Raw genomic sequence first — 25651 nt, forward strand, 5'->3', positions numbered from 1 at the left:
CGACGAAGAAGAAGAATATTTGAAAATAAAAAATATACTAGAAATTAATCTTAAATATATCAACTTCGGTTTTTATTAATATTATTTATGTCATTTAATAATACATATATTTAAACATTACTATTTTAAAAATGTAATATTTTTGAGTTCTAGATTTATATTTTTCATTTATCGACAACCCTGATGACTGTTGGAATACTTAGTTTTGTTCATAATACGTTAAGGTAAGTTAGTTTGCATGCACGCGAGGAATCGTGTAGTGTTGGTTATGTAAAATGCAGTGAATATTATTTTTTTTATATACGAAGTCATATTGAATAAATAAGGTAATGCCTATTTTATGTATAATAATTATCATTTTTAAGCGTATCATTATTTTCAATTTTAACATTTCTCTCGGTACCCTCTCTGTTAGTAACAGCCTGTGAATGTCCCACTGCTGGGCTAAAGGCCTCCTCTCCTCTTTTTGAGGAGAAGGTTAACCCTCTCTGTTATATTTTTTTTATCATCAAAAAAAAATTATTATAAGTAATATGTAAATAAAGTGTAAGTCAAATTAAATCTAAGAGGCGCACTTTAAAAACACTGTTTATGATATGTTTTTTTTTAATTGAAAGTATATATGAAATAACTATGCTTGTTACTTTAATTTATTAATTACATTAATTAAACCAAAGCATTAAAATCGTACATTAGATAACCAATTGGTTATGCGAATTGTTCATCAAAATATTACGTAACAAAAACATAATTATTATAAATTAACTATAATAATATATTACGCTCTATTATTATTACAATAGTGTGTAATAATTACACACAAACTATATCTTAGAAATGCTTAAAAATTGTGGTTAGAACTGTCTAATATTAACCGAAGATTTATATTTCACCCGGGCATTCACTAGCGACAGTCACATGCTTAATTTATTTTAAAAATTCATCACAATCATGTATTTGTCGGATTATTTTCTGCCACGTGTGTCCACCAACCCAGTTTGGAATAGCGGGTGAAATAAGCAGCAAACGATACATAAGGATATTTATAGGCTGATACTTACAGTATTCCAATCGAAGCAAAAGTACAGATAAACAATACTAGGATATACATATTCTATGCGATTTTCTAATATATCTGCTATAATTTGCAACTGTCTCATTAATGTAGTGGCTAGATATAAGGGCGCAGAATCCGAGTTAAAATAAATGTTGACTTTTCCCGCCGAAAAATCTCAGTAACAGCCCGGAGTCTGGATGTTACAAGTATACATTCCAGCGCATAAAGCACGTAAAGCCGCTCCTACAACCGAACTCTTTCCAATGTGGATCAATGATATCGTGTCAATTAATTGTCAGGGTTGTTTATTTGTTCTTTTCTTTACTCCTCCTGTTGTTATAAAATAAAATGAATAAAAACAAGTAAACATATCCTGCTTATGAATAAATTGTTAATTATGAAATTAGTTACGTCAAACAAAATGAAGTTATAATAGAATTAGAACAGTAAATATAATAAACCGTTTGTAAATAATCACACATTAAATAAATGAATGAAGTTAGACATTGCGATGTAACATATGTATTGTCAAATATAGTACATGTTCTCGAAACGTAGTCTAAATATAGCAAACAACCTCTTTTTATTCCTTATCTGTTTGTTTTTTAAAAACTAAATTAAATTTATAAGGCCGCCATAATTTTGTAATTATGATAAATGAAAAACGCTTACGATGGCTAATATCAATTTAAAAGCCTATTACAATTTATATTTATATATGTTTTTTATATGTTTTTATTTATTTTTTTTTAATTTTGTATATTATAAAAATTTCTGTACATAGTTTACTATTGAAAGTAAAATTTAATATTTAAAATATATGAACATGTGTGTATATTTATAGTATATACATATTCGTAATCGTTACGTCAATATGAAAATGTTAATAAGGCGTATTACATAAATATTAAACTACTGAATATTCACATCTGATTCCCAATATCACAATATATTATAAAACAAAATCCTCGTCGCGTCTGTCTGTCTGAACGCGATATCCTCAAAAGCCATATATTTTGTAAATATAACTTAAATGCGTTGGATGTATTTACCTCACGCAACTGTCACACAATCTACAGGTAAATCATCTTGGAGACGTTTTTGCTTTTGTAATAGTTTAATTCACACAGTGACTAAAACCCAAAAAAAAAACAGTTTGCGCCAGTTACCATTTGCCTAGAATTCCCGCATAAGTGACGTTACAAATGTAATTTTGTTTAATATTATTTTCTTATAAAATAGTTCATAATAAAACATAAGGAGGAAAGTGAAAGCTTCCGTCGCGAAACAATGACATTAGCTGAGGAAAAATTAAATTTTTGAACATATATTTATATTATTGAAGAAGATAAATAATTTAAGGATAGGATCGAGGCTTTAGATACAATATCAGAACCAAATTAAGATGTTTTAGGGGGTAATGGTATTTCCATTGCAACTAAATGTAGAACGGTAAATACTTCAATACTAAATATCATTAAGATACGTGGGATGATTGTAATTTCATCGCTACTAAATACAGAACGGTAAACACTTCAATAAATAATTATTGTGATCGATAACCGTACCTACTTATGTAGTTGTATTATTAAAATTAGTAGTTGAATTATTAAAGGCACCACTTGAAACGACGTGACGAACGTTATAAATGATTATGTATATATTTACTACACACTATGAATGCAAAATTAATATTATATAATTTTAATGACGCCTGGGAGATTTCGGCCACGGTGACATCTCAGGTTTATCTAGGACTTCACGATATCACTTATACTTATAATATATATAATGTCAAGCTTAAACTCCGAGTAAGAACATTACTTTTTATACCTAACACCTGACCAACCCCCTTAACACGCAGGCGAAGCCGTGAGCACAAAGTAATAATGTATATATTTTTACAGATGCCGTCAAAAAACATGATATTCAATGTCCTCCTTATATTAATGGTGTCATCGAGTGAAGCACTAAGGCTGTTAGTGTTCTTCCCTCTCCATTCCAAAAGCCATAGTATCCTGGGACAAGGTATGGTCAGCAGGCTGCTGGAAGCTGGCCATGAGGTACGTGTCCTTAAAAGCAATCTCAAAATAATTGAATATTTTGCGTTAATGTTATTTGATAGTATAAATTTAATTAATCTTGTAAAAAATATTTAAAATACAAATTTATATGTTGTGATTCAGGATGTAAGTGGAATTATGTGTAACCTAGTAACCTAAGGCTTTGTTGTGCGTAATATAAAAACTACATGTAATTTCATTGGTGGTTCTACTGGAAATAAATAAAATATGACCATTCAAGTTTTTATAAGTACCTATTCGAACAAAGTAGTTTTTATTGAATTAAATTAATTGGCCACCTGATGGTAAGTGATCACAATCACTAATAGATCATTTATAGATTCAACGCTGTTGACAAGCCCTCGTGACAAAGCACAAATATTGACCAATAGCCAATGCGCTACCAACCTTAGGAACTAAGATGATATATTCTTTGTACCTGTAATTACACTGGCTCGCTAACCCTTCAAACTGGAATAACAAAATTATGTATTGCTGTTTCACGGTAGAATATAAGATGTGTGATGGTACCAAGACGAGCTTGCACAAACTGAACATCAAGTAAATAAATATATATATACTTATTAAACATTCCAAAAAATGTTTTCAGGTAGTCCACATAACCTCATTTCCTCGTGAAAAACCAGAAGCAAACCTCACAGAAATCAGCTTACTGTCTCTGGGTATTAGAATGAAAGCCGAAACCGAGAAATGTATGTTATTTATTCAAAATTATACCTTATTAACATTAAAAAAGTAAACACATGAGGTTTGATGTTTGCCATACCATCACTGTAATGCTTTTTGTAATACGTAACTCGCCGCAAAACGACCATGAAATGTCAGAAAGTGATATGCGACATTGACCTTTATAATTATAACATTTCAAGAATATTCGCAACAAAATAGTATACGAACATGTCTGTTGTCAACATTTCATGGATGTAATGATGTGAGTTATTACGGAATATGGCTGATCGCTGAACGAATAATTATTTTAATATTGGTAATGAAAGACGCTAAGATCAATTAAAAAAAAAAGTATAACTGTAATATAACACTAAAAATCGACAGTTTAATTTACATCTCATAACATTTTGTTATTTATTTATTTTCTTATATATAATATTATATATATTTATTTAATAAAAATACTATTAAACAAGTTATTTAATTGTTATACAGCATTGGATTTGTATTTTTATAGTTCCAATATTACATAATCACGACGTCCGCGCTATATACGTTTATTAGGCATATGTTTATCCAAATATAAATAACATAAGACAATTAATTAGGCACAAGTTTTTTTGCTAAATAGTTATCGATATTCAGGTTCCGATAGTATCTTTTTTTTTTGAAGATCACTGACCTCTTAGTATCAGTAAACCGCATCTTGGCGTTTCCAGTTTTTGTGCAGACATGAAGCGAACTTCGATTTGTTTTTATTACTTTAATTAAACCAATCTCGCACTATCATTTTAAAACCAAAACTTCGTGTAATGTTTTTTTAGATCCATTATGACACATAAGGAAAAAATATTTTAATAACTATTAACACGTACTTGAAGAACGAAGCTTCATAGAATTATTTGTATCGATAATCACTTCTATAAAGATTAAAACGGAAAGTAAACGATTTTGAAGATTTATTTTTTTATTTGTTTAATATACTGCGAGAGAGCTCGTATCTTTTAACATATGTACTTGTTATAAATAACAAATAGGAATTACGTGTCCACTTCTAATGACGTGGACACGTAATGATATAATTATCAATAGTAAATAACAAAAGAGTAACAAAACTTTGACGTCGACTGGCCCGTTCGTGGAATTATACAACTTATTCTTTTTAAATAAAAGTAATATATATGTAAAAATACATATCAGTCGGCTGTTACCTATAACAAAGGCGTTAAGTTGCCTACCTTAGAAACATATGACCACGTAGGCATATACAAAAATGCTTGTTTATAAAATTAATTGCATATTATTTTTTCAGTTGAAAAATTCAAGTTAAAGAATCTCGTTGGAAAAGGTAACTTCGGTGATTCGCTTTTCTTTATATACTTCACACACGACATACACAAACAGATCCTAAGTGACCCCGATTTGGTGAAATTCCTTAGTGATCCAAAAGAAAAGTTTGATGCTGTTATTCTTGAGTGGTTCTTTGCTGATGAAATTGCTGGGTAAGTTAATTTGAACCTTAAGGAATAAACCATATATATATACACTAAGGTGACATAATATATAACATAAATGATAAAGTTATATAAGTATCTTTTAATCGACTTGACTCGAAGTTGTTTTTTTTCTTATACTATTCATAACAAATTCTGGAGACGGTAGTCTACACCATCACTACTAAAAAATTTTTGTATCATTACTTTGTGTTCGGAACTATACTGTCCCAATGAAAGAATGATTAATTCCCACTGGGCACTCTGAGCATGTGCCCAGGGCACCGTCATTGCTATATATTACCGAAAAACATATTTCAATGTCATGGTCATAGAGGCCATTTTAATTTGGTCATTGTTCTGCGAAGACGATATTTTAGTGCTAAATAGTAAGCGCAAACACTGGGGCACTCTAGTCTTACTCTCTAATCCAATGGGGCAATCCAACATGATTAGAGCGAGTTCAGACGCAGGATTAACGCTTTAAGTGCTACACAATATATAATCAATAAACGTTATCTATTTATACTGGTTAACTTAAAGCACTTAATGATAGATCTTAACTCGTAAAAAAGCCTGATCAATTAATCATATTAAAAACCTTTGTCAAAAAGGATACATAGTTGTACTGATTTAGACCTTAACTATTTATTTCTTCTTATAGGATAGCTCCATTATTTAACTGCCCCTTGATATGGTTTGGATCAACGGAAGCTCATTGGCAAGTTCTAAAGCTGGTCGACGAAATACCAAACCCTTCATACACCGTGGACCTGTTCTCTACCAGCACACCACCACTTAGCTTCTGGGAAAGAACCCAAGAATTGTACAAAATGTTAAAGAAACTGTTAATTATTGGGTATGTAATTTGAAAACCTCATTTCTAAAGAATAAGAGATGTTATGACTTTGTAGATATCTCGGGGAAATTTGATTTGTTAATTGAAATTTGTGGCGTAGTTTACGTAAATAGTTGCCTTTAAATCATTCCTAAGCAAATGATGATCCAGTAGAAATTCTTGCCACCACTCAACGCGTTCACGATTTGTATAGTAGCTATTTTTATTATTTATTTGGATATATATATATATTTAAGGCTTTAATGTAGATAATTCTGTAATAAATTCTGATACTGACTGCACAAAGACACAAAACATCGTTAGTTTAAAAAATAACTTTTCCAAACCAATTACAGTGTTCTAGTAACGCCTTTCGAAAAGACCATATACAATAATGTATTCAAAAAAATAGCTGCAGACAGAGGTGTGACTATTCCTTCGTATGATGAAGCTGTTTACAATGGTTCCATGTTGCTCCTCAACTCACATCCATCCATTGGAACACCGTTTAGATTACCACAGAACGCTAAATATGTTGGTGGCTATCATAGTGACCCGAAAGTAAAATCTTTACCGAAGGTGAGTTTTTAATTTATGTATTAAATAGCTGCTCCGCGTGGTTTATTATATTAAACGTTACTGTCCTGCCTATAGATCATAGTGTGATTGATATTGTTTGTAAATCTTTGTTCATAAATGGGCACTTATCTTTAAATCAGCCGGATAAATCCCGAGATTAGCATGCTTTAATAAACAAAGGAATTACCAAAATTTATAATATTAATATAAATAAACACCAAAACAATGTACAATCATTTGCTGCGTATATTCCATATGCCCAAGATTGACATCGTTCTTTAGTCTAGCTTCGCATTTCGGATATTTATTTTATATTAAGATAATAAATTCTCACACTTAATGTGCCCCAATATTTTATATCAGAGTTCTTAGTCTTAAATTTAAAGTACCGATACATGACTTCTAGCGACGTCGTAAACTAGTTGTTGCGTTTGAATTATCAGCTACTGGTGGTAGGGCTTTGTGCAAACTCATCTGCGTAAATACCACCCACTCATTAGATTTTCTACCGCAAAACAGCAGTACTTAGTGCTCCGGTTTGAAGGGTGAGTGAGCCAATGTAACTACTGGTACAAAAGACATAACATCTTGGTTCCCAAGGCTGATGGCGCATTGGCGATGTAAGCGATGGTTAACATTTCTTACAATGCCAATGTCTATGGACGTTGGTGATCACTTCCACACCGTTTATAGTATAGGTAGGCGGACGAGCATATGGGCCACACCGTCAGGTGGCCCATATGCTCGTCCGCCTACCTATACTATAAAAAATATATTTACTAGTAAGATTGTTGCAATGTTTATTTCTTAACATAAAAGGAACTCAAAAAAATCATGGATGACGCGAAGCACGGAGTAATATACTTCAGCATGGGCAGTAATTTAAAAAGTGTTGATATGTCCGATCATATGAAAAACTCTCTGCTTACCATGTTTGGTAAATTGAAACAAACTGTGATCTGGAAGTTCGAAGGAGATTTAGACAACGTACCGACAAATATTCATTTATTAAAATGGGCGCCTCAGCAGAGCATTCTCGGTACGTATTTAATATCTTCGTAGTATTTATCTTCGAATACTTGAATTTTTTATATTACTATTTTCTATTCCAGTTTGAATTGATTAACTCAAAATCAGACGGAATATTTTAATATTTTATTATTAAGTATAATGTATTAAATAAGGTAACAGCCTGTGAATGTCCCACTGCTGGGTTAAGGCCTCCTCTCCATTTTTGAAGAGAAGGTTTGGAGCTTATTCCACCACGCTGCTCCAATGCGGGGGTATAATAAAAAAGATGAATATTGTTTAAAGAAAATCTTGAATTAAAGCGATTACACTTAATCACAATGGTATTGAGGAATAAAATTTGTAATATAATATTTTTTATATTTTTAAAAATAATTTATTTTTATATTTTTATTCCATTCACATGTAACAAAACACACTAAAAAGGTACTTATAATTAATAGGACTTAAATTAAATGCTGTATTATTTAAAATTTACCACGGCATGTGCAAAACAAAATCAGAAAGATAAATAAATATAACGCTGTTTTAAATTTAATATAAAAATCGAAAAAATATTATGTAACAATTACATAATGATAATCAATATTAATAATAACTTATAAGAATAATATCATGTTGATTTATAAGCCAATAGCCAAGTGGTTTAAAAACGCGAATCATAAACGGAAGATTTTAATATGGTCATTGACTGTTAATTTGTATGTATAATAGTCACCTCGAATTCGACGATTAAAGAATACTGTGAAGAAACATACGCTTGTCCGAAATCGAAGGAATTAAATTTTGCCTCACGTGTGTCCAATAATCCATATTGAAATAGTGGTAAAAGACTGCGTGTGACTTTAGTTTTTTTTTATTTTATTTTAGCTCATCCAAACCTCAAGTTCTTTATAACTCATGGAGGACAATTATCTACGACTGAGGCCATCCATTTCGGTGTGCCAGTTATTGGCATACCAGTATTGGGAGATCAACACGTGAATATGGGATCTGTTACCAAAAAGGGTTTTGGTATTATGGTCAGTCTAGCTGAAAATATGGCGGAAAAATTGCAAATAGCCATAAAGGAAATGTTAGAAAATGCTTCGTAAGTCATTTTTTTTGCCTATAAACTTGAATTTAGACGAAACTAACGGTAAAAGCGGAAAATAGAAATGTCTCTTGATGTTATGTCAAGGGACATAACATCTTAGTTCCCAAGGTTAGTGGCGCATTGGAGATGTAAGCGATGGTTAACATTTCTTGCAATGCCAATGTTTATGAGCGTTGGTGACCAATTACCAATAGATAGTTCATATGCCCGTCCGACAATTTATTCTGTAAAAAAATAATTAAGTAAAATAGCAATAGCAAAACTTAGGAACAACCAATTGCTATTTATTTTGTTACGGCGCTTGAAGAACGTTTTGATATTGTTTTCTCTTTACTAAGTTTATTTTTGTATTAATCTCATTATTGACTTTACAATTTTTATTCTAGATACAGAACAAAGGCCAAGGAACTATCTTTCATCTTTCACAGTCGTCAACAAAAACCTGGAGATGAACTTATATTCTGGATAGAATACGTTGTTAACACACGTGGAGCTCCTCATCTAAGATCACCCGCTTTATCTACACCTTTCTATAAAAAAATGTATTTTGATTTGTTAATTGTATCAATGTCAGTATTATATTTGTTAGTTTTAGCCACAAGGCGTTTCGTTTGTAAAAGATGTAGAAGGAATTCCAGGACAAAGAAAGAGAAGAAAAATTAAAAATAGTTTGTAGATAGAATTGATAAGTTATGTCTATTTCATACAATAAATTATTATTATACAATTATACATAAACACATAATTTAAGTGTACTTATTTTTTCACTATTTTTACTTATCTGTTATACTAGTTTTTGTATCCGTTTATAATTTATGATATGCTGTCAGGATATTAAAATTGACAGCGAAGGCCTTGGCTGGTCAACGAGACGAGAATATCTCAACAATAATTAGAATGGACATAGCGATTTTGGTTGTAGGTACTATATTTCTATAGGGGACAATTCCTAACAAATTGGAATCGAAACGTAATCGTGGCCGCCTAGCCGTTTCCTATTATATAATTTAATTTTATCGACTATTGGTATAAAAGTAATGATTGTTTTGACATAACGATATATGTTAATATCATATCGGGTCGGTTCCGATCCGAATAAATATAGATAGGTCAAAGTTGGATTGGAATGGAATCAGGAATGTTTCGTAATCGTAATAGATTATTAGATTTGACAACCTGTTCCTTTTTCAAATTGTTTTTAAAAAAATAAGTATATAAAGATGAACAAAGATGAGTACCAAATAAAACAGACAAAAATTCGTAAAAATAATACATTTTCCCGTAATCGAAACTAAGGTTTCAAGTATTTTTAGAATAAATTATGTGAACATTAATGATTTCATATGAACATAACAAAGTTTTATATAAATTTTATATAAACCATACAATACATACAAAACAACCAAGAGAAACTTGTCAAGGTAGGTATAACGAACAATGTAATTACAAGTTTATTTATATGCAGAGCACGTGTAAAAACCGAAGGTCGCGGGTTCAAAACCGAGCAAACACCATTTTTTTGACATTTTAGTATCTGAATTTATAATCCATGTATTTCACAGGAAAAAAATACGCTGACAAAATGAGCAGTTATTTATTCTTATAATAAATATTTTATTTTATTATGAAATAGTAAATATAAGTATGACTCCATTAAGGAGATCGCATTTGTTTTAATTTTTTTTTAAATGGATTAATTTGTATCACAAGCTTAGCATAAAATACCGCCAACAATGGGTCTAAAATATTACTCTTGTGCCTATAATTACACTGGCGTATATGGAGATATACGCCAGTGTAATTATATATATACACTTTACATCTTTATAAAACGATGCGAAAGTGTCGTTAACATGAAAAGACGAAGAATACTGTATTATAATAATAATCTATTTCCACACTTCTGGTGACTCAAGAGCTGGCGCTTATTTAGCCCAAAAGTTGAGTCTAGCGCTGCAGAGACAATAGTGCCAGCGTCTTGGGTACAATGGCCACAGGACAATCTTTTAGAAGGCGTGTTTTGTCTATAAATTTGTAATGTGCATTTTATTTTAATTTTAGTTATAGTATATATAATACTATTGTTTAAAAGTCGAGATGGCAAAGTGGTAAGAACGCGTGAATCTTAATCGATGAACGTGGGTTCAAACCCGAGCAAGCACCTCTGAATTTTCATGTGCTTAATTTCTGTTTATAATTCATCTCGTGCTTTTCGGTGAAGGAAAACATCGTCAGGAAACCTGCATGTGTCTAATTTCATTGAAACTATGCTACATGTGTATTCCACCAACCCGCATTGGAGCAGCGTGGTGGAATAAGCTCCAAACCTTCTCCTCAAAAAAAAAAAAAAAAGGAGAGGAGGCCTTAGCCCAGCAGTGGGACATTTACAGGCTGTTACTATAGAATATATGAATAAAAATAATTACTAAAATTTTCATTATTAAAAAGAAAACAAAAATTTACTTAAAAAAAATGGTTATAAAATTTAGCACATTGGAACATTACAATTGGAATGAAACGAATAGAATACTATTATAGTAACAGCCTGTTAATGTCCCACTGCTGGGCTAAGGCCTCCTCTCCTTTTTTTTTTTGAGGAGAAGGTTTGGCGCTTATTCCACCACGCTGCTATAATCTATATATTAATATAAATTATTAGTACTACATGTTAACTATCACAACGAGACAGACAGAAAAGGTATTTTAGTCCATAAAACATATTAAATAAAATTATAACAAATGTTTTGTATTCTTATGTCCTTAATTACATATATTTTTAATAGGATAGTTACAAATATCAGACAAATTATCGTTTTACGTCGTATAAATCAACATAATTGCAAAAATAACAGGTTTGAAATAAATAACAGAAGAATTTTAATCATAACGATGACATACTGTTATTTCGAAGTTTTTCGCTTAAACGTTTTGTGTTGTTTTGTATGTATAATGAATCTAATGACAGAGGAGCAAGGATAATATAAACTTAGATTTTCGTATTTATGTTATGCACGAATATGTTCTTGATTTATATATGACGGGCCGGTTGGCGGTGGTTTACTTGCCTTTCACTCCGAAGGTTGTGGGTTCGATTCCCATCCAGGACAGACATTTGTGAGCATGAACATGTCTGTTTGTCCTGAGTCTGGGTGTAATTATCTATATAATAATGTATTTACAAAAGAAAAAGTAGTATATGTAGTATATCAGTTGTCTGGTTTCCATAGTACGAGCTCTGCTTAATTTGGGATCAGATGGCCGTGTGTGAATAATGTCCCATGATATTATCAACTTATAAGTAACTAAAGAAGTTTGTAATTAATTCCATTTAACTATGTATCAAAGTTCTGATAACGACTTCGCTGACATTATAAGCGACATTTTATCACGAGACCAGTGTTGTTATGTCAATTGAAGGTCAATTTTACTTCATATTCCTGCCGCCTTTGCAATAGGGTATACTTATATTTGCATGCCTATTCTCACTGTTGCCGCAATTTGGTATAATTTATGCGACTTTCATACGTAATGCCACTTGAACAAGGTTCACGTGGTCTTTAATATTTCAATTTTTATCTGTACGTAAGGTCATAAATCATAAATCAGCAGATGTACTACACGTTCCGGTTCCACTACCGGTTCAATCAAATACTTGTTTATTAAGGTAGGTTTTTTTATTTATAATTGGTTGGTAGGCTTGTAAATGAGCCTGATAAATGATTACCACCGCCCATAGATATTGACGATGTATTTTTTTATATAGGTAGGCAGACAAGCAAATAGGCCAACTGAAGATAAGTGATCACTAACGCCCATAGACATTGGCATTATAAGAAACATAACAAATGCGCCACCAACTTTGGGAACTAAGATGTTATGTCCCTTGTGCCTTTTGCGGTAGAAAAGCTGATGAGTGGATAGTAAAATAATATTAATAACCCCGAAGCTGTAATATAATTACTTATGTATTGTATTATATAATAATTATAGTATCATAACGTCTCAATGTAATATACAACATACATGGCGGCATCTTTGATCGATAACCCTTGTGTTTGCTATTTATCTAACAATATAGTATATAACTATATAAATATATGAATTGTTTGTCTGTTGATAATTTATTTTAATTAAAAGATAATTGCCAGTTAAGGTATCCAGATATATGTGTTCACACCCATATTTCTCAATGCCCAAGCGCACATTATGCAATTGTACGGCTGAATACTGAAAAGTATTTCCTCTTACAAAACGAGGTGTGAAGAGGCATCTTGTGGGCCGGCAAGGCGGGGGCGGCTAGTGCAGAACATTGGTCCCGACTGTACTGGCCGTCGTCGCGTTTGGACTCTACTATCACTTACCATCAGGTGGAGTAGAGTCATTTGCCTTCCCAGCAAATATAAAAAAGTCACTTAAATATTTAAGTGCGACTCTATTATTCGACACGCCGTTCATTTAAAATTTCGCATTCTACACCTATATATAGATATTACGTATATTTTAGTTATACATGTTGCATGTTTTTTTTTATTTGCAATATTAAATAAAATTGTAGTGTATAATTACAAAAGCAAAAAAAATATTTCAACAAATAAAAATACGTTTGCCTGTATTTACATATAATACTTGCATTGCATTTAAATACTTAAATTATAAATTTATTTTATTTATTTATTTCAATATTATAATTTAAAAATGTAAGATGTTATGTTTGTTTTTTTTTACACTTAATAGGCAATTGTTTGACCGTTGACTTGCCTAATCTTAAGCATCGACACGGTCTAAGATGTAGCACACTTGCCTAAAAGATACCCGTTCAGTCTAAATTTAAAGACACCAACGTTGTACCTATCAGGAAATATGGACTCAGGCAAAGCATTCCACAGTTTCGCAGTGCGAATGATGAATGTGGATTTCACATTCGCACTTCGTACGTAAGCGGTGAATTTCCACTGTGTACCTATGGCGCTTTGGTCGCTAATGTTTGTATTTTGCTCGATTAAATGAATATTATTATATAAAAATAAAATACACTATAATTAACAACGCACCAGCAAGCCCCCTAGTGTTGCAATCCATGAGCGGTGGTAGTCACTTACCATCAGTTGAGCCTCCTAACAGATTGCCACTTAAAAAAATAGATACAAAAAAAATTTAAATGGAACTTACCAGCTTTCTACCAGTACACCCAAGAAGGTAAAAAGAATTTAGAAAAATAAATAATAGTTAAACACGTAATCATACAAATCACACATTACAATGTACAGTGCAAATCACATATATCGTTAGGTATATAATTCTAGGATTCTCTTGGTGGGGCTGGTAGGTGTTAGATATAAAAAATAGCCTATGTCCGTGATTGGGGTCCAAGCTTGCTTCATACAAAATTTCATTTAAATCGAATCACTGGTTTACCTGTGAAAGGGTGACTAACAGACAGAGATACATAGTAACTTTCGCGTTTATAATGTTAGTACATACAGTACAGTAACAGCCTGTGAATGTCCCACTGCTGAGCTAAAGCCCCCTCTCCCTTTTTGAGGAGAAGGTTTGGAGCTTATTCCACCACGCTGCTCCAATGCGGGTTGGTGGAATACACATTGACTTGATTGAATTTACACATACACATGAAATTTCATTGAAATTCTGCCACATGTGTATGTGTAAATTAGACACATGCAGGTTTCCTCACGATGTTTTCCTTCACCGTCAAGCACGAGATGAATTATAATCACAAATTAAGCACATGAAAATTCAGTGGTGCTTGCCCGGGTTTGAACCCACGATCATCGGTTAAGATTCACGCGTTCTTACCACTGGGCCATCTCGACTTTTTATATTTTTATATACATACAGATTACAAGGAATTAAACAAATAAATGATAAATTTAAATAATACTCTTTTTGCACAAAAAAATCGCACTGATGCAGAAGTGCTGTGTTCGTTATTTAGTAACCTACATATTTTCCAATAAATATTTGTTTGTTCAGCTTGAATAAATCAAATTGTTAAAAATATATATCTCTTATATTGTATATCTTATAAAATTTATATTAAATAGTTGAAAAAATCTTGCTTCTCTTCGTCTGGGTAGGTACCACCAACTCATCAGATGTTCTACCGCAAAACAGCAGTACTTGATATTGTTGTGTTCTGGTTTGAAGGGTGAGTTAGTCAGTGTAATTACATGCACAAGGGACAAAACATCTTAGTTCCCAAGATTGGTGACGCATTGGTGATGTAAGCGATGGTTAACATTTCTTACAACGCCATCGTCTATGGGCGTTGGTGACCACTTACCATTAGGTGGCCCATATGCTCGTCCGCCTTCCTATTCTATATTAAAAGAATAAAAAATCGTAATAAAACCTTTTAGACCAAAATCCCTACTAATGTTAGAAAGCCGAAAAGTGTTAATTTTATAGCGCTAATCTCAGGATCTTCGTCCGATTAGAATTTTCAGACAATATGCTCTACTTTTCGTGCAGTTTCGCCTGTGAATGCGAAGATGACAGGTATACCGCAGGTATGTTCTGTATCCCTGACAACGTGTATGCAATCTGTTGAGGAATTAAGACGTGAAAGCATAACAAATAAATAAACTTACTTTCTAAGGATTATTCAGGATAACAAACCACGCTAAGACCAAGTAAGACGTTAGTATGAAACCGCGCAGAGGAGCTTAATAAATTAATATAATTTATATTGTCGTAAAAATATTATTAAATCAGCCTAGCCATAATTATATCGCTTCCTTAGGCAATTTTGACGCAATGTCACGGTCAATACGTATCTACGACAGTTTTACTTACGATTACTAAGCGCCACATTCAACATATCGCTCTGTCAACTCACGACCAGTCAGCCTCTGTATCGTAAAGCAAGACAAACGTTATTATGTTGTTAAAATATTTATTATCGATATTATTCTTATTTCACTTTTGTGATGGATACAAAATTCTTCTCGTGTTCCCTTTGCCGGGTAAGAGTCACAGCATCCTTGGAGACGGTTATATAAGACATCTTTTAAAAGCTGGACATGAGGTAGGTTAATTTTTTTTTTTTGACTGTGGGTATGTTTTATTAATCCTATCGATTATTATTAATGCGAAAGTCATATATTCAATTGATCATAATTAAATTTTGTATACACGCTGGTAGGGGTATATAAAAGTATAATTATATAAAAATTCCCCCGCCCCTGGCCAGGTACGAGAAGCCAAGGGCCGAAACTAGTTTTGTATAATGCCATTTAAAGCGTGTTTTATAAATGGATTCGTTAAAATGTTAATAAAACAGATATTATGAACCTATAAATATAAAAAGGGCGGAAGACTGTTATATCGTACTGTGGTATTGCTTGACGGTTTAAAGGCTAAAACTTTATAATAAGCCGATTTATGTTTACAAAAAAATAATAATTAATATAATCAAAAAATTGCCCTGTGGCGGTGAGCTAAATATGTCAATTTCTGAATCACATTATCCAGATTTTCCGGAGTAGAATGACCGTCTCCCATACATATTAGTAATTTAGTTTAGTAGTTATAGTGATGTCGTCGTTTCGTTTAAAAGTTTTAGGATTTTTTAATTAATTTCATCATTAAATTGATAATTTTATTTCATCGTAACTATTTCATTGTAATTTTGTTTTATTAGTTTTTACTTTTAACCTTTCCTTCACATCAAAACATCCTGAACTATTAAATTCATTTGAAGTAATAAAATACTCTAATTTAGGTCGTAAAATTAAACTTAATCAATAATTTGAAGGTTGAACACTGGTTCAATAGTTTTGTTTAGTTGAAAACTATTCAGGATGTCGATAGTTCGATCGAAAGTATCGTCTTGTGTCAATACTATCGATAGGAATTTCTTCGATAATAACAATTTAATAGAAATTCATTAATAATACTATTTTTTAAAGTCGAGATGGCCCAGTGGTAAGAACGCGTGAATCTTAACCGATGAACATGGGTTCAAACCCGAGCAAGCACCTCTGAATTTTCATGTGCTTAATTTCTGTTTATAATTCATCTCGTGCTTTTCGGTGAACGAAAACATCCTGAGGAAACCTGCATGTGTCTAATTTCATTGAAACTATGCTACATGTGTATTCCACCAACCCGCATTGGAGCAGCGTGGTGGAATAAGCTCCAAACCTTCTCCTCAAAAAGGGAGAGAAGGCCTTGGCCCAGCAGTGGGACATTTACAGGCTGATACTTACTTACTTACTTACTTACTATTGTTACTTGGCCTACTACGTTACTTACTTGAGAAAGCAATACTATGGAAAAATTATTGACTATCGATAGTCCAAAACCATCAATGCTATCGAAAGTATCGATAAGTTTTGGTTAAGCTGATGAATTCCGAAATGCTATCGATACTAAGATTACTATCGAATGAATTACTATGGATAGTACCAATAGTATTGCTAATGGTGAGCTATCGTTACTATCGATAATACCGATGGTATTCACACGTGACTATAATATCGATAAGCTATCGACATACATCACTATGTTGAACTGATTTTAAATATTTGGCTATAAAATATATATATATATATATATCTGGTATCATTTTATTTACTTTATACATAATTTACATGTTTATATAGTTTATATTTTATACTCACTATGCAAATATTTTATCTTAATTTTTTTTTTAATATTTTTATTTATATTAAAGCCTTAAATAAATACAAATAAAAATTAAAACATAGTTACTGTAGTAAATGTGAATGCGTGCAATGGTGACAAGAATGCTAGCAGCACTTCCCCTTTGAATTACAATTCCGATTCTCTGGGCGAAAAATTAACCAGCCTTCCTAACACCAGTAGAGAGATATATATATACATAACCTTGTATATATATAACCTTGGGAACTAAGATGTTATGTCCCTTGTGCCTGTAATTACACTGGCTCACTCACCCTTTAAACCGGAATACAACAGTACCAAGTACTGCGGTTTTGCGGTAGAACATCTAATGAGTGGGTGGTACCTACCCAGACGAGCTTGCACAAAGCTCTACCACCATTTTTGAAAATATAAAATTAAATATTAAAAGACATTACATTACATTATAAAGTTACAAGTCAGAATATTTAATATTAAAAGGTACATTTTACCATTAAATTACAAACGAAGACATAACTATAATTATTCGTTTGAGTAACATTTGAATTTATTTAAAATTCATAAATAAATATATTTGAAATTTATTTCAGGAATTCCTTAACAGAGTAAAAGCATTTGATAATCAACCACTCGTGTATTTTTTTTTTAATTTACCATTTAATTATAATGCTACTGCTTTATTAAATATATTCTACTCAAAACATTTAAAAATTTTCATATTATAAATGCGAAAGTTAACCTTCCTAACTGTCAAACGATGATTTCACGGATAAACCACAGAATCGATTTTGATGAAATTTTATACGCAGTCAGCTTGAGCCCCAAGGACATAGGCTACTTTAACACACACCCTGACCCACGAAGGCGCGAGCGGAAATTTATTTCTTATGTACGTTATATTAGCAGAATATTTTGCGCTTAATTAGCGTAAATACACGCTAAAGTAATCCCCTACTATCCGTTATCCGTTTCATTATAATCCGTAAGTACAAAGGCAACGGTATCTCAATTATGCAAAGCAAAAATAATCGTTTCTTAAATATAGTTAGCGGGCATTAATTCTTACTTATTACGAATGCTATTTGACGGTAAGTGGTCGCTTGTCATCCACCTCATCTATTGACATTGTAAGACACTTATTAAAACTAATAATATGCCTGTAATTACACTGACAACCAAATAAGTAACTGTCTTGCAAACTCTACTATCAAAAAGCTTATATTAAAGCAATTAAATTGATATCTGGATATTGTGTAATGTAACAGCCTGTATATATCCCACGGGCTCCTCTCGTTTTAAGGAGGAAGCTTTGAGCTTATTTCATAAAACTACACCGAAGTGAGTTGGTGGATATCGTCCAGCACATGTAGATTTCTTCACGATGTTTTACCTTACCTCACCTTTACCGCCGTGTATGTGAATTCACAATTAAAGTTGTTAGTGACCACTTACCATCAGGTGGCCCATATCTCATCCGCCTACCTTCAAAAAATAGTGCAAGAACACGAATGCACAAAGAACAAAGCGTAATGATAATTTATTTTTAAATATAAAATAATCTAGGAAAACCAGGCGCAGTGTCATTGACCGATAACAACCTTGGAATGTATTATTGACACGAGATTCTCTATCAGTATGTCTGTATATAAAAATAGACATACGATAACATTATAGGACATTATAGGACAAACACATATTCTATTAAACAATAATTTTACGAAAAGAAATAGATATTTCATATGCATGAATAATTTGCCGTTTGGACTTTATTTACTATCTTGGGGTTGTCATTCAACGGAAGACGTGAATTTTAACCGATAAAACAGACTACGCAGCGTGGGCAGGCCACCTACAAGGTGGACCGACGACTTAGAACGAGTCGCGGGAAGCCGTTGGATGCGGGCAGCGCAAGACTGGCCAACGTGATAATCCTTGGGGAGGCCTTTGTCTAGCAGTGGACGTCTTTCGGATGATATTAAAACCGATTACAAGCCCGCGCAAGCACGACTAAATTTTCATGTGCTTTTATCTGGACCCGGGGTTTGAACCCAGTACCTTATCACTCATATTCTAGACCATCGAGGCAGTTGAAAATATGTATATCAACACATTGTAGTTAATGTCTATTTTAAAGGCCGCTCCCACGTTTCAGTTTATTACTTTTAGTGATAAGATAAATCAGTCATAACAGAATAAACACAACGCCAGGCGATGTCTATAGCTCCCTAACTAAGCATAAATAGGACTGCATGCCAATTGAATATGCTGCATAATTAACATAATTAAATCATTCAGTACTTCTCTATAAGTACTCTGTATTTACGAACAAATACCGTTATAGCCAAGGAAATAAAATCATAAATATTTATGAATCGTAGTTTAAGGTAGAAATTGAGTGGTGCTGGTGTGGGCTTGAACTCGCAACCTTCAACTGAGATTAACCGTACCAACCAGAGCCATCTTGGCTGTTTCCATTTTTAAATTATTGTTATTTGACGTAGGTATATTTATTTCCAGGTTACCTACGTGTCTCCATTTCCAAATAAGGATCCACCGAAAAATCTTCGTTATATAGACGTTTCCGAGGCAACTAAATGCATAAATATGGGTAATATTTTTGATAAGTTAATTTATAATAACGAACTCTTAACTCGAAATGTAGCACGTTGAAGTCCATATATTTAAATTTTTTCACAAATACCACAGATTATTTAGATCTCGACCAATGACGTCAGTCGTCACGCCAATTTACGTTCAAAGTTCATTAATTTTATTTTTAATATGTACTGTAATAACTTAAAAATTACTTTTAATTAAATATAATATTGCAAATTAAACTTGATTATTGTTCAAGATCAAAATACATTATGCCAAATGTCGTTTTAATTTATCTTTTCAACTATAAATAGCGCTAGATGTATTTTACATGGCGCTATAACAATGTTTTTTTGTTGTAAATACTTAAAAAATGTATCAAAAAACAAAGAAATAAAGGAGGTTTTTGTCATTTTCAGGACTCTTCGACATAAAGGTTATCATGGATAAGGTAGTAAATTTGCAAGACCAAAATTTAATATTGCCGGTTCTGGAAAGCTTTTGGGAATGTTCATTTAAAATAGAAACCCTACAAAGATTTCTGAATGATCCAAATGAGAAATTCGATGTTGTTGTGGTTGAATGGCTATACAGTGAACTTGGTTCAGGGTATAGTATAAAAAAAATTACTAATATTTTCGGTAAAAATATTCATATGTGAATTAGACTTCGCAAACTATATACCATTAAGAAGAAAACAGAGATACTCTCTATATCTTTATAAAATATATATTATATATCTTTTCGCTCTAAGATATATCTCGTTCAGAGCGAGAACAGGACAAAGTAAACAAATGTAAAGAACTATTTGTTATTGAGGTACTTGGTAGTGTTACCAGACGTCACATAATAAAAAACAATATTACAAATACATCCAAAAATAGCTACGTGACGCAATTATCGTAATAAAATTTCCATATTTATAATTTATGTATAAGTATCCAATTAAAAGTACAATAAGTAGTATAAGTACAATATTTATCTTTTTCTGTATCGCTGGCCATTCACTCTCGCTCTGATTTTAACTGAATTAAATCTTATTACTATCATATTAAGATATAGTTTAGGATATAATCGCTCTTTTAGTACGATATATATCTTTTATATATCTCGTCAACACAGGGGACACAAGTCAACTGTGAATGTCAAAATACTCAAATTATCTGTATTTCTACGTAACAATATAATAGAAAGTAAACATAATATATATGTGAAAAGAATCATAAAAGAACTGGTCCACACTTCCTGTGACCCAAGAGCTGGCGCTTGTTTAGCCCAAAGGCTTAGTCTAGCGATGCAGAGAGGCAATAGTGCCAGCGTCTTGGGTACAATGCCACAGGACAATCTTTTAGACGGCGTGTTTTTGGTTTAAATTTGTTATGTGTATTTTGTTCTTTTTATTTTAATTTTGTATTTTATGAAAATACAAAATTAAACTACGTAAGATAATTAATTATCCGATGACTATCAAAGTCAATTTCACGTAATAAGGAATCCTATCATAGTAAAGATATTAAATATATTTATTATTCTTTAAGCGATATAATTGAAAATAATTGGAATGATTTCCAACAGTACCGTACGCATTCATTTCACTTATAATAAACAATCAATAATAACGCAATTAAAATTAACGCGATCGTTTGGTAATAAGAAAAAGATCGTTTGTTAGTTCCCAAATTGGGGGAAAATACGCCTTGAACTTGCTAAATACATACACAGACAAAATTAAGGATAATATTAAGGATTAAAAATATACGGCCGTATTAAAGCCATTGTTAAGTTAAGCACTCCATTTCCGTCATAATTTTTTTGATATTTGAAAGTAATAAACGCAGCATCCATTAACTTAGCAACATTTATAAGTAAAACCTGAAGTTTACTTAAATTTAAAAACATACGTTTGGATTAATTGAACAACTCTTATAGAAAAAAAAACCAATTATCTGTTGGACTTGTGACTGATGATTAAGAATACAAACTTAACACTCATTCGATCTAAAATAAAATAAAAAGATTTATTTTTTCTTATCTTTTATTTCAGCTTTGCTACAGCGTTCAATAGTCCTCTCATCTGGTCTTCCTCGATGGATCCTCATACCTTCATACTGTCTCTGGTGAACGAACACTTAAATCCAGCGTACACTGTACACCACATGTCCAAGGATTACTCATTTTCGTTCCTAGACAGAGTTTATCAATTATGGAGCGTATTTAGAGTGCGGTACTACCAATGGTAATGGCATTTATTCAAAGATTTTAATATCATATTATGCGTTATTTCCCACGTCTTAAATATGATAAAAAAATATACTGAAATATAAAACAAATTGTTAGGTCTTAAATTACCGTTCCTTTATTTTTCAGGGCGAACTCAAATCATGAGAATGAGATATTTAAGCAGTTATATGGACCAATTGTTGCAAAAAAAGGCCGAGAACTGCCTCACTTTGATGACGTCAAATATAACGCGTCACTCGTTCTTGGTAACTCAGATATTGTTGCAGGAGACGGTATAGCTTTACCACAGAACTACAAGCATATTGGTGGCTATCACTTCAAAGATGTAGTCGAACCCTTGCCTAAGGTATACCTTGCTACTTGAGAACAAATCATTGTAAATTTCATATTTTAGAGAAAGTTTTGGAATTCATTCGAATGAGCACAGCGCCTAGCCCATGGTTATTTAGTTTTAAAAAGACTATCTGACGTGGATATTAGGTTTGGACAATTCCGCCTTTGATTGGCTCAATGATCAAAGAATCATGAAGAAAGAACAAAAGTGATGACGATTAATATTTAACCATATTTTTAGGATTTGAAAGAAATAATTGATAATGCGACAAATGGTGTAATATACTTCAGCATGGGCAGCAATCTTAAGAGCAGTAATATACCGGATAATATAAAGAGGGAGCTCCTTAATATGTTTAGTGATTTAAAGGAAACTGTGATTTGGAAGTTGGAAAAGACAATACCGGATCTACCGAAGAATGTTTATATATCTCCCTGGGTACCTCAACAAAGCTTATTGGGTGAAGATCCTTATTAATTGCATTGCTATAAAAAAATTTTTTAATGAATTTTTAAATGTAATCTTAGACTCAGATACTGCATGGTCTTGACGAATCTTGCAAGTCTTATGAACTTATTATTTATATTTTACTTAATTTATATTGAGTTTTTTAGGTAAGTGTTCACCGCCATCCCTTATACGCCAATGCGCCATCAATCTTGAGATCTAAAATATTTTGTTATGTACTCTTCAATAAGCTCCAAACCTTCTCCTCAAAAAGAAAAGGGAAAAGGAGGCCTTAGCCCAGCAGTGGGACATTTATAGGGTGTCACTGTTACTGTTACTGTACACGTACAAACAGTACAAAACGTACCTCAGAGTAAAATGTTAATTTTATGTTAATTGTTGAATTTATATTTACAGCTCATCCAAATTGTATCCTCTTCATCACTCATGGAGGTTTGCTTTCTATCCTGGAAACAATGCACGCGGGAAAACCTATAATAGGAATACCGTTCTTTGCTGATCAGTATCTTAATGTTAACAGAGCAGTAGCTAAAGGTTTTGCAAAACGAATAGACTTTGACGAGAATGTAGTGAAACCTTTGAAAGAGGCTATCAAGGAAATTTTAGAGAACCCGAGGTAGGTTTTTTTTTATTATATTAATAAAATATATACATAGATATAAGTAATTAATATATATTATACAACTATTAAATATATACTTTTACATCTGGCACTTCATTATAAAGTTTCATTATATAAACATGATGAGCCATATAAATATGAGATGGCTTAGTAACGATCTATGTTTATCTATAATGTTAAGGCCGCCTTTGCGACATTTGCGACCTTTGCATAGAAAAAATATCAATTACGGTTCGATTGTTTACGATCAACGATAAATCCGGTTTCATCACTGTTGATTTATGACAAATTGCGTAAGCTAATCACCGTCATAAAATTGATCAATCAACGCGACGTCTTCTACCACATATACAAACACACATATACAGTAACCCTACTCTATAATAGTTCAAAATATAGGATAGATGCCGTCTAACCGAATCCATATCCAAACGTTTTTCGTTCGTATGCTTCAAGACTCGGTTCCGAATCGTAGCTACAGATGCGACGATAACAAACCAGAATAGGGTTGATAATCTAACTATATATATTTTTTATTATTAATTATTTATTTTGGTCGCAAAACTCGATACTATATGGCGGTAACATGAACCTAATACATAAGAATAAAATAAAAATTCTATCCTATTAGATGCAAATACAGCGTGCAAAAATATAAAAATAACACTCAACTGTATTTGTTTGCTCTTCTCGCCAGACCTCTATTAAATAACGAGTTATTTTAACGAGTGTGGAAACTACTTCTAAAATAACTACAGTTATTTACATTTACATACATTTTAGAAGTTCATTAGAAGCTCCTCTTCTATAGCCGAATTGAGTCTCCTCCTGCCCAATATTGGAGGGGGAGAAACATGGTGGCCGGTGCCTGTAGGCTAGTACATTAATAAATTAACAAATTTTGTTGATCTCTGATTTTGGTGAAGATATATGCTAACCTTTTAAATGATTTTTGGCCATGACCACACAAAAAAGCTGTGGTTAATTGCACTTTTAACTAGAGCGAGTAAGGTTAACCTTAAACAAAGATACAGCGTAAGTATTGCCGGCGTGCCCGCCTGGCGGGTGCACTTTTTAATTAGCAGGGCCAGCCCGTTAGGCGGGTTCATAGAAAGCGTAGACGGCATCCTTAAGTTACGTTTAATTGTATTAATATCACGAAATGTTCTTATTTTGCAGTTATAAACAACGGGCGAAAGAGATCTCAGTTCAATTCAACGATCGTATCGTCCCTCCAGGCCAGGAACTAGTGTTTTGGATAGAGCATGTTATAAAAACAAATGGCGCTCCGCACTTGCGCTCTGCAGCACTGCACGTCAGCTGGTACAAGAAATTGTACCTAGATCTACTTTTAATTATAGTGATTGCATTAATGGTACTTCTTGGGGTCTGTAAATATTTGTTTGCCTTACAAGTCAAAGTTCACCAAAAAAAGAAAGTGCAGTAGAATCTTGATTGTGAAATTATTATTAGGTATCTAGAGATAAGATTACTCTTATTTGTAATGTGAAAAATAAATGATAATCTTTTTATTAAGGACTATTTCAAAACACCATATTTTAATGAAACCAATATCATGCGTATAATATAAGCAAGTTTATGGTACGGTCAACCAAATCTTGATATCACTGATGAGATAAATTCGACGTTTTTTTTTTAAGATACCGAGTTTGTTACATATATATATATAACATACATAAACAGTAGTAGTGTGTGGCAATGTAAAATAGTAAAATAAATTGATTACCATTTATTTGCATTTGGTAGGTATTAGGAATATTTGCAGTATTCCTAATACTAGAATAAAATAATTATTATAATAAATATACACGATAATTTAAATCATTATTTATTATTAAATTTCAATGCTTATCATTTTATCATAATTACTTAATGGTAA

General features: G+C 32.2%; 1 protein-coding gene across 1 annotated transcript; it reads left to right on the forward strand.

Annotated features, from left to right (window-relative positions):
* Positions 1-213: 213 nt before the first annotated feature.
* Positions 214-25283, forward strand: LOC126776540 (UDP-glucosyltransferase 2-like). The gene is made up of 16 exons (XM_050499136.1): positions 214-326; positions 2965-3120; positions 3731-3833; positions 5123-5312; positions 5968-6162; positions 6498-6720; positions 7540-7759; positions 8620-8839; positions 9232-9433; positions 20009-20099; positions 20506-20695; positions 22131-22322; positions 22454-22673; positions 22902-23121; positions 23526-23745; positions 24931-25283. Exons 2-16 carry the CDS (start codon positions 2965-2967, stop codon positions 25196-25198), a joined length of 2910 nt encoding a protein of 969 aa, XP_050355093.1. The 5' UTR covers positions 214-326; the 3' UTR covers positions 25199-25283.
* Positions 25284-25651: the final 368 nt, after the last annotated feature.

Source organism: Nymphalis io, chromosome 20 (assembly GCF_905147045.1).
Source record: "Nymphalis io chromosome 20, ilAglIoxx1.1, whole genome shotgun sequence".
Lineage (NCBI taxonomy): Eukaryota > Metazoa > Arthropoda > Insecta > Lepidoptera > Nymphalidae > Nymphalis > Nymphalis io.

What these genes read in the sequence shown, in the direction of transcription:
- LOC126776540 (XM_050499136.1), top strand. Translation starts at nt 2,965, where the DNA reads ATGCCGTCAAAAAACATGATATTCAATGTCCTCCTTATATTAATGGTG. An exon ending in TGCTGGAAGCTGGCCATGAG is followed by an intron (nt 3,121 to 3,730) that starts GTACGTGTCCTT and finishes AAATGTTTTCAG; the next exon opens with GTAGTCCACATAACCTCATT. An exon ending in AAGTAAAATCTTTACCGAAG is followed by an intron (nt 6,721 to 7,539) that starts GTGAGTTTTTAA and finishes TTAACATAAAAG; the next exon opens with GAACTCAAAAAAATCATGGA.